The 12,978-nt window shown below is 37.9% G+C and overlaps 1 protein-coding gene across 3 annotated transcripts; it reads right to left on the reverse strand.

The window, feature by feature from the left end:
* Nucleotides 1-777: 777 nt before the first annotated feature.
* ppm1ab (protein phosphatase, Mg2+/Mn2+ dependent, 1Ab) lies at nucleotides 778-10,163 on the reverse strand. Of its 3 annotated transcripts, XM_047801558.1 has the most exons (7): nucleotides 10,008-10,128; nucleotides 9,700-9,733; nucleotides 8,371-9,237; nucleotides 8,090-8,207; nucleotides 2,112-2,223; nucleotides 1,448-1,505; nucleotides 778-1,104 (listed from the first exon to the last, which is right to left on the reverse strand). In XM_047801558.1, the coding sequence occupies exons 3-7, from the start codon at nucleotides 9,229-9,231 to the stop codon at nucleotides 1,057-1,059; spliced, it is 1,197 nt and encodes a 398-aa protein (XP_047657514.1). In that variant the 5' UTR covers nucleotides 9,232-9,237; nucleotides 9,700-9,733; nucleotides 10,008-10,128; the 3' UTR covers nucleotides 778-1,056. The 3 variants fall into 3 exon arrangements, with proteins under 3 accessions (XP_047657514.1, XP_047657513.1, XP_027004858.1); XM_047801557.1 differs by lacking the exon at nucleotides 9,700-9,733 and having other exon boundaries at nucleotides 10,008-10,163; XM_027149057.2 differs by lacking the exon at nucleotides 10,008-10,128 and having other exon boundaries at nucleotides 9,700-10,001.
* Nucleotides 10,164-12,978: the final 2,815 nt, after the last annotated feature.

The following is a 12,978-nucleotide window of genomic DNA, read 5'->3' on the forward strand; positions in this document are numbered from 1 at the left end:
AGCTGTACCTGCAATGTTTAACTCAGGGGAATGTAAGGGCCATTTGAAAAGTTTAGGTATGCCTGAAATCTCGGTTTTGTAGAAGCCAGCCTCATTTACATTTTTTGTTTCAAGACTGACCAAATCAATGTGCCACTGACTGCCACACAACTCCAAAGCATAACAGATCAGCTCCTACAGTATGTCAACAGTTTGCAAGGTGTTCTTACAATGTTCTTGGTCAAGATATTCCCTTCACAGCAGCCCTTAACTGCCATCTTTAATGGTATAACAGGCAGTGGTACTTTTTGATCACTTTTTATATTACAACCAGTCAGAACATTTGCACAAGCCACAGTGATTTTTTCAGTTGATACTGTGTTTTAAAATTTGCATTATTTATTTATTTTTCATTTAATAAATTTATTTATTTTTCCTAAATAATTTGCTGGATGTATTAAAATTTTTATATTAATAATAGGTGTACTTATTTCTTTTTACATCAGTTTAGCCACATGGTCATCTTACAGGTTTTCCCAAATCTGGAATTGCATTGATTTTTTGTTTGTTTGTTTGAATGAAAATTTATATATAATCGTACTTAGTTGTGATATCTTAAAAAGGGGACAAGAAAGTTTGCAAATGGAAAATATAAACTTCCCACTGATTCACCAAGACATCTTACTTTATATAGGACCATTTCAGGTCGAACATGCAAAGAGTAGGAGCAACTGCAACATACATCAGTGAGGGATTTCTTCATTATATTTACAAAGAGGGTTATAAGAAGACCATACATTGATCTATAGACATTTATTCTTAAGTAGGAATTGCTTTCAGCACATGCTACATATAATGTTCACAGACTTCCAGTTGACTTTCCTCATTATTATACCTGTATCTGTCTTTCTTAGACAGTTTTTAAGGCAGAATACAAAGAGTGTAATTAGAGGTAGCAGTAGGTCTTCTTACAGTAGTCGTAAAACTGGAAGCCCCTGGTGTTGCTGGATCATGATATCAGCATCTTTTTCTTCAAAACGTGTGTAAAAAGTATGAGAGGAAAAGAAAGGATCCTATTTAGAGCCTGGAGGATCCGCATACATTGCCCCAGTTGGTCGCTCCACACTGAAAAAGCAAGTTTAATACAGGCTTAGCACAGGGGTAACTGGTTTCTCACAGTATAATCAAATCTAAACACTAGGTATAAGTGCAGATCTATGAATGCATGTTATGACACGGTGAATATAGTTATCAATGCAGCTTAGACGAAACGAGTGGCTGTCAAATTAAAAGGATTAGAATGGAAAAGGATGATAATATCTCAAATTCATTTACATATTCATATGCATCTGTTTACTTATTCCTTGTAAAAGGACATGATTATAGAAAGCCCCAATAAGCAAAAAAGAACTATGGAACACAGTGTTTTACCAGCACCAAAAATAATGTTGGCCTTGAGGATACTCACAGTGCTGTCACTTTGGTTTGGGTTGAGTCTATTGTACATTTCCTCGACAACGCTGCGTCTATATGGGGACATAACAGGAAATGGCATGACTTACAGTATACATAGCTCCACAAATACAGTATGTATTTTAGCAGTAATAATCCAATCTTTAATACAATGTGTCTTTTTAATTGTGAGATCTGTGTGTTCTAAGCCAGAAGTAAATGGCACTGCTATTTTCACAACAACATTTCATGACCTACATTTCAGCAGCCTATCCCTAACAGGTTCTGGGAAAGATACATGATTCAGATAAATGTCTCCCCCACACTTTCCATGTTTATATATATATATATATATGGAGTGTTGAGAAATCAGATGAGAATTCTCTGAGCTGAGCTAAGCAGCCATTTGTATATTATGCAAACCATAAATCTAAATGACTCTTCATCTGGACAGGGTTTAAAAATGCAACAGCTTGGCATAAATAATTTAGTTAGGAACGTAATGAGGACAGAAGATGAGGAAAGTAGAAGGGGAAAAGAAATGATCTCCTAGTTTATTTCTATCAGATTATAAAAAAAATTCAATTAAATTAAAAAAAAATTGTCACAGCTGGACCTTGAACCTTCACAATATAGTTTGAACACTTTTTCTTTGCAGGTTGTGTGTAAAATGCACTCACTTGCTAGCCAGCTCTCCCCCAGGTGGAAGGTTGGGGATGCTCTCCGTCGCTAACACACACATCACATGGGCTAAGTCTGGAATGCTGTCCACGCCCTGCTTCTGAATGAGCTCTGAGAAATCACAAGGACTTTTGGGGTAAGTCAGGTTTGCCCAGGAAAAGCATGTTATATGTCTACACAAACATCCATATTTAAAGAAATAATAATAATTCATTTATATCTAGAAATCATAATGAAATAACGTGATATTGCACGAAAACCTGAGCTGAGTGGGTGAGTCATCCTTGCAGGCAGCCTGTCAAAGGTTGTCTTCTATGACTCACACTACCCCCAGTGTGTCTTTAATAGAGGTGTAAATAAAGATTTTTTTTAAGAACGTTTCCTTTACTTTATTTAGCTGTGATTTCATAGAACAAACACTTGACTTTAAAAATCAGTCCCCCTGATATAAGTCTATCCTGACAGTGCTCCTGATACGCATCTACATATCCTTCAGGTCAGATCACTAGATTTGAGCCCTTTAAAAATAGCTATTTCAGTGCAAATGCATGAATCATAAACATCTCAATAAGTAATAATAACAGGATATGCTTATGAAACAAACAGGAAACAAGGCATTTTGTCTAAATAAGAATGCTCACAATCTCAGTAGTTCAATAAGTAACTTTTATTTGAATCATCAGTAACATCTAAGAGTAACATCACAATTCGTCTCTACACAGCCAGTGTTCGGGTGCTAACATACAAAAATAGAAATCAAACAAATAAAGCATAGAGTGCTCATCCCCTTTAATGAAATGCTTTTCTACAGAATTTCCCTGCTAGAAATATTTTGGTAAAATAATTTTAAATCAGTGCTATATGATAGTTACCCACTCAGTGGTAATAAATGAACACACACACACACACACACACACACACACACACACACACACACACACACACACACACACACAAAATGCTGAAGCTAAGAAATGACTCAAAGTCTGTAACACTTGTCACCACCTTTGGGGGAAAACTGATCAAACAAAATACTGAGATGTCAGTGGAAATAAATGTAGTGTGCGCAATTGTACTCTGGACATGGACTCAACACTCATGAATTGTCTGTAGACATGTCTGATTAACTCACAAAACCTTCAGTTTACAATAAACAAGCTTCATGACACTGGTACACAACTTACAGATAAGTACAATAAATACAGGGAGAGATTATAGCATTGTTCATAAAAATTAGTAGTGTTTTTTGGCTGAATAAATTGGAATGCCTGGGTGGTTTGGTTCAGAAGATGTAAATAATGTTATTAGAATAAATTATTCAAATAAACGCGTGTCTTCGGTTGCTCATCAGTTATAATCCTGAAACACAAAAAACATAGGGAACGGCCACACTACAAAATGGGGTACAGAACGTCTCTATCCCCTTTAGAAAATGTTTTCTACACTGATATGTTTAAAGATAATACACTTGGTTTGTGTCTTAGATAGCATTACCTAACCAGTGCCTTACAGTTCAAAACCTGTCCAACGAGTCCAGCCAGAAAACACTGGAGTTCTAAGGTTAAAATGTCTTAAAACCAGTTACATCAAACAAAAGTGGTTTCCTCGCCAATAATAGTTGTAACGTTGGAAAATAACTCAAAGTTTAGAAAACCTGTAATACACTGGGCCTTATTTATCTATCTCTATCAAAAGGATAAAAATCTCAAATACAATTTATCAAAGGCATATAAATCTCTGATTTGTGCAAAAATGGCCTCATCTGCTGATAAATCTGATAAATTTCACCTGAGCCTAAGTGGAATGGGCACATACATAATGTTCAATTACTAGACACATGAATCCATTTCCTAGCTTTTATTTAAAAGCTTGGCTATTGGTAGTTCTGCACAATGGTAAGAGCAAAGAAAAACTGCTTCAGGCTTTGGAAAGTAAAAAAAAAAAAAGAAGAAAAAAAAAATAGGGTCACAGCAACACATAAAATGCTACGTATTTTATTTTAAGTCAGTGGATCCATACTGACCTTTTAATGGTGTGACCTGAGTTTTAATAGTGGCTGCCATCTCAGAGCACAGTCACAATTTAACTCCATATTCAACAGCCAGATAAATCAATTGTAGACCTACTGAAATATAGGTTTGAGATGATTGGTTAGAATAAATGTACTCATTGGCAATATTTCAATAAGCACAAATAATTTCCATCCATATCTGTATACCACGGATCAGGGCTCTATGAAGTCCATTTATTTTAAAGTGGAAATGAGGATTTGTCTACAAAACCTTAAACCAACACATCGTTAATAATACATCGACCTGTTGTACATTCTAATCGCATGCTCACATCAATAAATTACAAAATACCAGACAGACAATCTCATCATACCACTAGAAAATCCTTTCCAGATGAAGTAAATCTCATCATACACTTGTGCTTTGGCTTAAGAGACAGATGAGCTGAGTAGTCATTTGTCTCTTATGCCAAAGAAGAAATTGAAATCATAATCAAATCTGATTGTACACACACTCAACAAATATGAGTTTCTGACTGCACATCCAGTTATTAGAGACCCACTATCTGTAACATGTCAGGTAATGCTTGTCTCCTATTTAGCATACTTCCACAAAAGGAACAACTGCCCTAAAGTGGAAATCAAGGGAGGTGAATATCACCATTTGTTTTAGTCAAGCTACTAGTACCTGCATTTGTATTAACTAGTACTATTTGTGTCTGTGTGTCTGTGTGTGTGTGTGTGTGAATGTAAAATCCTTGTTTATGCACTTAAGTATTAATGCACTATTTTGTTATATGCTACAAACTTATACAATGGATATAAGTAGTCTAGACACTCTTACGGAATTGCAGGTTTTTATAAATATAAAGAAATAACGACAACATAAATATCAGACATGGTATATATTTAATGAAATATTCCAACAAACAGAACTATTTCAAATAAAAAACCTACAATAGCCTGACCACGTAGGTCTGAACAACACTCTCAACTAATGTTGTGGAAGCGCCTTTTGCCTTTATTACGGCATCGAGTCTCTGTGAATAAGTCTCAACTGATTTCATACATCTAGACTTTTTGAAATTGTATCCCACTCAAAAGTTCAAGTTCCTTCAAATTTGCGAGGGGATCACCTGTGTATGGCTCTTTTTAGGTAATTCCGTAGGTTTTTGTTGGGATTTAGGTCTGGGGTCTGACTGGGTTATCCCGGGATTTTCTCTTACTGAAGCCATGTCTTGGTTGAATTTAATGTGTGCTTTGGGTCATTGCCATGTGGGAATGTGAAATACTTCATTTATAGCTTTTGACAGAGAACAGCTATTCATATTCGCAGCATTTGAAGCTATTCATTTTCCCTATCTTGAGTGGCCCTGGCCCAGCTGAAGAAAAGCAGCCCCAAAAGCATAATACTACCCCCAACATGCTTCACTGTCAGTATTGTATTCCTTGGATGATGCTCTGTATTGGCTTTGCACCTTTTAGAACATACTTTTTAGAACTAAGGCCAAAAAGTTCAACCTTCGTCTCGCCAGACCATAAGACATTTTACCAAATGCTCTGGGGTTACAGAATGAATCTTTTGGCATAATACAGATGGGCTTGCTTATTCATTTTTGTAAGAAACTGCTTTCTTCTTGCCACACTACCCCACAGTCTAGACTTGCACAGAATACAGAAGATGGTAGTCAACCCCAAACCTTCAAGCAAACACTACAGAAACAGTTTACTTTTATCTAATTTTAATCACATTAATTCATGGCAGGTTTATTCCATTTACCTACAGGCCTAATTCTGAATGTGACTGATTGACTCTGAGGACAGTTAGAGCCCTATTTTTACACCATTATGAAAGGGTGTGCAGACTTATGTAATCATGATGATGTAGTATTTTCTAATTTAAAATGTTTCCAATTATTAAGTACTTCTTGGATTTCTCTGGATTTTTGTTTGTTGGAAGATCACATTAAAGATGTAACAAGTCTGGCATTTGTGTTGTTGTTATTTCTATATTTCTATAAGAACCTTTAATTTCGTAAGGGTGTGTAGAATTTTTATATGCACTGTATAATTTAATTCCAGACAAACCTGCACACACAATTCCTAAGGACGCATGGTCATTAGAGCCAAAAGAGTGAATAAATAATGTCTGATTCACAAATGTTATCCAACACACACATGGTCTTGCAAGTTAAATAACGAAAGAAAAAAAAACTCAATCTGAAAAAACCAATAACACAACCGACTAATTAAATTACACAATTGATGAATCGAAAGAAGGGGGGGGGGATTCAGGGGCACAACCAGTCTGAGCAATGTTGTGAAATACTGAGAGATGGCAAACTTCTGTTCCTCGCTTCAATCACATGCCACTCAGTCCAATTAACAAACAGCGGAGGAAGTGCACAAAAAGATCCTTACATTTATTGTGTTATTATTATTATTATTATTATTATTATTATTATTATTATGTTAATATTAATAATAACAAGAACAATAGTTTTAGTTCTACCTGCAAATACTGTACATTGTGCAGGTGCTACTAAATACTGAAATACACATCAAACTAAGATTTCTTTGTATGTTCTTAGAGAAACAGGGAGTACATACCACATTTGGCTGGTTATAATATGGTCATAATACGGTCATCAGAACGTCTGCATTAAATGGTTATGTCACCTATGAGGAAAAGCTATAATTATGAAATTCCAGAGATAAACTTTGGTTGTTGTTGAATAGGATAGTGAGCAAAGTCTTTGTTGACAAAATGTCGGCATCAGTGGATTAATCAGTAAACAAACGAGCTATTCTCGTAGCACATGTAGTCTTTTAAATACTGTGTTTTGCTCTAGTCTAAGAAATGCTAAGTAAAATAAATACAGAATTAGTACGTCATTCTGAAACTTCTTTCAGACTAATTTAACACAACTCAGGTCTGATCAAAAGCTTAATGTTTTTAGGGAAACGTCTTCTGCTTTGCATGCAGGAATGCTTTTAAAATCATCATGCTACTGGTACTGTACATGCCGTGGACTATTTGAAATAGCTTTGCTCTTGAGCCAGCTAGTTAGTTCTGACAACTAGCGATAAGGCAACAGCATTCCTTGTTACAGGCAGAAACCAGAATCATGCAGAAAAGGAGTATCAAGGCAACCCAAAGCAGTCACAGCTACAGATGCACAAAAAATACACCCCTAGACCTGGCGCATCATTCTGTGTCTGTAATAATTCAGTAATGCTACATCAATAAATCTCTAACATTTTTGTTTCATTTGTTCAGCACATCAACTCAGGAAAGTGCGAATAATGATGGTGCCAAACTCAAACACATGCTTACACAAGAGAATCTGAATGTCACATTGTAAGGCCATCAGTGTACGCAGAACATGAACAGAATGTAACACCACACTAAGCATTTTGTCTTTTGTCAAACAGATAGCTACCACAAAAAAAATGTGGTTCTGAATTTGGTATGTTTTCTATATTAGACAACTCTAAACATAGCAGCTTTCATAAGTAGGTATGGAGCTAAAAGTTGAGTCAGCTTTCTGAACCCCTGTTATATGACTGGACTGCCTCAGTGAGAAGTCAAGGCGAACCCTGGAGTAATCCAATCAACATCTAATTGCACTACACACAATCATTTGTTATGAATACAGATTCAAACTGTGGGAATACCTTTGGCATAAAGTTATCAAAGGATTCTGAGATTTTATTCTCTACTAAATAAGCCTCATCAGAAATTCCGAAAAGTTTCGTAATGTGGAGCTCGTCTTACAATGACCTTGGGTATATGGCACTTTTTGGAATACCATGTTATGGCATATTACATAATAAAATACATCTGGGTCCTTAAAGACATCAACTGATCAGCATTAAGGGTACTATTTTCCTAAAACCCCTATATAAGTTTTAATGTTCGATGTTCTAATATATCTTATTTATTAGCCTTTTTAGATGCTCCACCTTCTACTTTGTTCTGCAAGTACTTATCCAGCTCAGCTTCTCTCTTCACAGCTTCTGGATTGATCTTGGGTGCACCTGGAAAACATACCAGTACCACGCTCATGTTGTCACGGCTACCCTGTACGTAAACAGAGAGAGGGAAGAGAATGACAAGGAAACAGTCATACCAATGTCAACTCCACACAATGACTCACTGTTTACTGATCTAAATGACATGCTAATTTTTATAAAATATCTATCTTAGCTGAAACTATTGAGCAAATTTATCTCACAGGTCCTACCTTGTACAAACAGGTGTCCACTATTTCGTTACACACCGTCTCCAGGTCGTCGGTCACCTCTAGCCGTGAGCGCACGTAGTCACATAGTTCCTCGTTGGACATGACATCCCAGATTCCATCACAGGCTAATACCACAAACTCATCCTCTACATCTGACCTTTCGATCTCATACACCTCTGGCTCTGGAGACACCAGCTGTTCTGTGGGGCCTTTCCCATGCACACACTTGTAGTCAAAATCTCCAAGAGCACGAGAGACAGCCAGAGAGCCGTTGACCCGCTGAATCATAACAGCACCGCCCGCATTCTGAATCCTTTCCTTTTCCAAAGGGTTGTTGGGCTTGTGGTCTTGAGTGAAGAAATGGACCCGGCCACCACGGCTTAGCAGAGCCCGTGAGTCACCACAGTTGATGAAATAAAAATGGCTTGGAGAGATCATGATTCCCACGGCAGTAGAGCCACTGCGGTCAGAACCATGCTTGCGCTCTGAAATGGCCCGCATGTGCTCATCGATCTGCAGGAAGCCTGTGCGAATGCCGTTCTTCACGCTCTCCACTGATGGCTCTGGAAGAGAAACTTCACTGCCTCCACCTGGGCCTCCGCCTCTGAAATCTGGGTTGCTGGTGATGTGCTCCAGCAGATGTTCGCAGCAGTACCGTGCCACCTGAGAGCCAGCATGCCCATCATAAACAGCAAAAAACGCCCACGTGTTCAGGCCATGAGGCAGGCCAATGACCGCCGTGTGTGCATCTTCCATCTCGACCCTCCATCCCTGCATGCTGCTCAGGCCATAGCGCACACCGTTTCCATCCCCGTGCTCATTAAACTTCTCCATCTTTGGCTTGTCCAAGAAAGCACCCATTTTTGTCTGTTTTAGACAAACACAAAGCAGCATTGCAACCAGAAATACAAATTAGGTCCAATTTAATCGAAAATAAACCATCCTAAGCGTTGTTAGTATATAAGCTTTTATATAAAATATGTAAACGGCACTTTAGAAAGTTAAGTAAATAAATAAAAAATAATCACAATAAACACCTGTCAAACAGCCACGCCCACATTTCCGTTACTGGCTAGACAACTTAGCTAGCTACATTTTATTTATTTATTTTTTACCGTAAATGACACACGTTAATGGTACAATATACAGATGTTACTATTACAAGTCGGGGGAAAAACTGTCCTAGACTTCCAAACTAGGTGAATTTGTTTCCTATTCCTAAATTTAGCGTTTACGTTGAGCACAAATAAAAACAGAAGAGAAGCGAGCTAGCTAACCCGTCTGACTTGTTTCAATCCACTAACAGAGTTACATATTAACGTTACTTACCAAATCTCCTTAAAGGTTTTTAGTGAACGTGAAGCTGAAATGCAAAAAAATAAAAATAAAAACCGCAGAGATCAGAGACCAGCTGTCACACTAACCAGCAGCTTAACTATCGTCACTAGTTGCTAGCTCCAAAAGTAAACAATAAGACAGGTATTAGCTAATCAGCTGGCTAGCGTGTTAGCAGACTTACTCACTAGCTTGCGTAATTAAATTAGGTGGAAGAACTGGAAAAGAAAGAAAGAGCCCCCGTTTCTATAGCGACAAAAGAGAAGCGCGTTACTGTGATATAGTAAGGTCCATTTTAGCACCTGTATGTTATTTCGCTGCGGTTCGTCTTTTCTCTCGCAGAGGGAGGGATCCTTTCCGCTGACTCCCACCTCACATCAGCACATCTCCGCAGCGACGCTCAGATCCCCGGATGTAAGTCGCCCATGTCAATAGGCTGCTTCTGCTTCCAGAGTGACGTCATTGAGGGCGAGTGTTAAACCGTTCAATGTGCTTTCAGGTGTTTTTCAGAATGCTTTCACACCTATAATCCCTTTTTTCCGAATCCGAATGCATGACCAAAAGTTTGTGGACACTTCACCATGGCACATCCATCATACATGGGGAAGTCGTGGCCTAATGGTTAGAGAGTTTGATTCCTAACCCTAAGGTTGTGACTGAAGTGCCCTTGAGCAAGGCACCGACCCCCCCAACAGCTCCCCGGATGCCCACTGCTTCACGTTGTATGTTCACTGCTGTGTGTGCGCACTTTGGATGGGTTAAATGCAGAGAACTAATTCTGAGTATGGGTCACCATACTTAGCTGTATGTCATGTCACTCACTCACGTGCCTGATCTTATTATAGATTTTAGTAGTACAGTACAAAAGGCTTTCTACTAAATCATAGTCCGAAAGGACTGAGAACATTATGGTTGAACCTTATGGCAGAGAAGCTAGGACACATTTCACCAAGTGAATACGTGTGCGGTTTTATTTACACTATCGATTTTACTGCTTAAAGCAGCCGTGTCCGATCTTATCCGGAAAGGACCGGTGGGGGTGCAGGTTTTCATACCAACAAGCAGAAGCCACACCTGAGACTAATAAAAGCCCAGAACAACTGATTAAACAGGTGGAATCAGGTGTGGCTTCTGCCTGGTTGGAATGAAAACGCACCCACACCGGCCCTTTGTGGGTAAGTTTGGCTGGCATAAAGTAATCCACTTTAAGACATGTGTTCATTTTCTAACCAGGTTTCCTGTAACAGTGTGTACAGAAAATTGATGGATGGATTATTATATATTAGATAAATTTGCGCTTGTCACATGTTTACATATACTGTTAGAAAATTATGTAGAATTCTCGGAAAATAGAACATTGGAATGCCGCCTGCTCTTTTTCCAATTTTCAGCTGTCCAGTTTTGTGGCCCTGTGCCTAATGTATTCCTGTTATTCACTGACATGGATGAAAACTGACACAGTGTTTGGCAGTTGCAACCCATCTGCCTTAAGCTTCGCTGTGATATGGGTTCCGAGATGGTTTTCTGCTCACCAAAATTGTACAGGGTGGTTACCTTTAAAAAAAAATTAAAAAAAAATATTCTAATCACCAAGCCCACAAACTGCTGCTCACAGGATGGTTAGCACTTTCTGAAATACTCAAACAAGCCTAAAACTCGACCTGTATCTGCATGATTATATTTATAAGATGGGCACAAAAGAAGACCCATCTTAACTGTACTAACTAATATTAGTTAGTACAGTTAAGATGGGTCTTCTTTTGTGCCCTGTAGTTACGCTGCTGCAATTTTACATTAATGACAGGAGTAAATAATTCATCCTGGGCTGGGGGTCCAAATGAAAAGCGTCTTATGTTAAAGACTGGTCAGTTATCTACTGGCTGACCGCATTATGTCTCGTAATGCGGTCTGCACTTAGGCTAAGTACCTTGTTGCTTTAAACACTGTATGCATTATGCCCAAACAAGAGAAACATAAAATGTGCTGTTTTCCACTATTATAAGAAACATACATTATCTACCTCTTTCGCTCCCACTCACTACCTTTCACATATGATCAGTTTTTACTCCAGAGTCACAGAAGCACAGCTTTAAAATAAAAAATACTCCAACAGATTTTTCTGTGTATGATTATCATTTCAGTATGGTTTTTGACTTTTCTCCCACTTCTGATGACCTGGCCAAATATGATTGCAGCAAATCCACAACTAACTAGCAACAACCTGCCAGTTTATATATAATTTACATTTTTATTTATTTATTTATTTATTTTTACATAACTTACTGAATTGTTTGTTTGTAGCCTGTAGTGAGGTTCTTTCTGTGATAGAGAACAAATTAATATAACAATGATTTCAACATCCTCTGCACACTGGAGCATGAAAATGCCAGCAGACAGTCAGTCACTTGTGAGGTTTCTAAGTATTTGAGACAAAGTGCCACACAATGTTTTTGGGGCACCATCTACAGGGTTGCTTGTATGATCCTGAGTTGCTGTCTTTATGGGGTCTTCAGATCAAATGAATGGATGGATGGGTGGATGGATGAATGGATGGATGGATCTTCCATCATACTGTGGCATTTGAAAGAATGTATTAAATATTTTACTGCATTTCCAGCATTTAAATCTCTGAATGATAGAAGATTGCATCATGCATTTCCTCTCACAAAGACCAATAACTGCCTGTTGTGGTTTGTAAGCAATGCCTATTTTGCTGCTATTTGAATTATTAATGTCATGTGTTTCTGTTGAGTATTTTTTTTGTCAATTTCTTAAATAGGTTTTTGTGCTACCAAAAAAGTGTATAATGTGTAAACAGGACTCTAGCCTTTCTCTAAGGAAATTTACAGCAAATTAATTTCATTTAAAAATTGGTGCTAGCATGTGGTCCAAACATCTTTGCTGGACATATTGTGTCCTGTTTTGTGATTTTGGCAGTAGCAAGATAACCTTTCTGTCAAGTATTTTGTTAATATTGCCAATACCAAGATATCGCTGTCTGCAAGGAATTACTGTAAAACAGTCAAGAGCTGATAATAGCATCTGATAATAACAAAGACACACATTCTGTCATTCGAAAGAGATTACAGTCTGAGGACAATGATCAACACTGATGTTGCTCCACAAATGTATGGTGCAGATGGCCAGTGACTCGACTATTTGGACATCTTGGGGAAGAGCAACATGTGATGCAATGCATCAATGGTTACCTGAAGGTTGTAAGAAGTGCCAGAAGAGATCAGAAAGTTGTGTAGGGATATTGAAAGAACCTGA

This window comes from Tachysurus fulvidraco, chromosome 16 (assembly GCF_022655615.1).
Source record: "Tachysurus fulvidraco isolate hzauxx_2018 chromosome 16, HZAU_PFXX_2.0, whole genome shotgun sequence".
NCBI classification, from domain to species: domain Eukaryota; kingdom Metazoa; phylum Chordata; class Actinopteri; order Siluriformes; family Bagridae; genus Tachysurus; species Tachysurus fulvidraco.

Excerpts from the sequence above, each read along its gene's own strand:
- ppm1ab (XM_047801557.1), bottom strand. The coding sequence starts at position 9,231 with ATGGGTGCTTTCTTGGACAAGCCAAAGATGGAGAAGTTTAATGAGCAC. Across the intron at positions 8,208-8,370 it reads TGGACACCTGTTTGTACAAG|GGTAGCCGTGACAACATGAG; the intron begins GTAGGACCTGTG and ends GTTTACGTACAG. Across the intron at positions 2,224-8,089 it reads CTTGCAGAACAAAGTAGAAG|AGCTCATTCAGAAGCAGGGC; the intron begins GTGGAGCATCTA and ends GTGATTTCTCAG.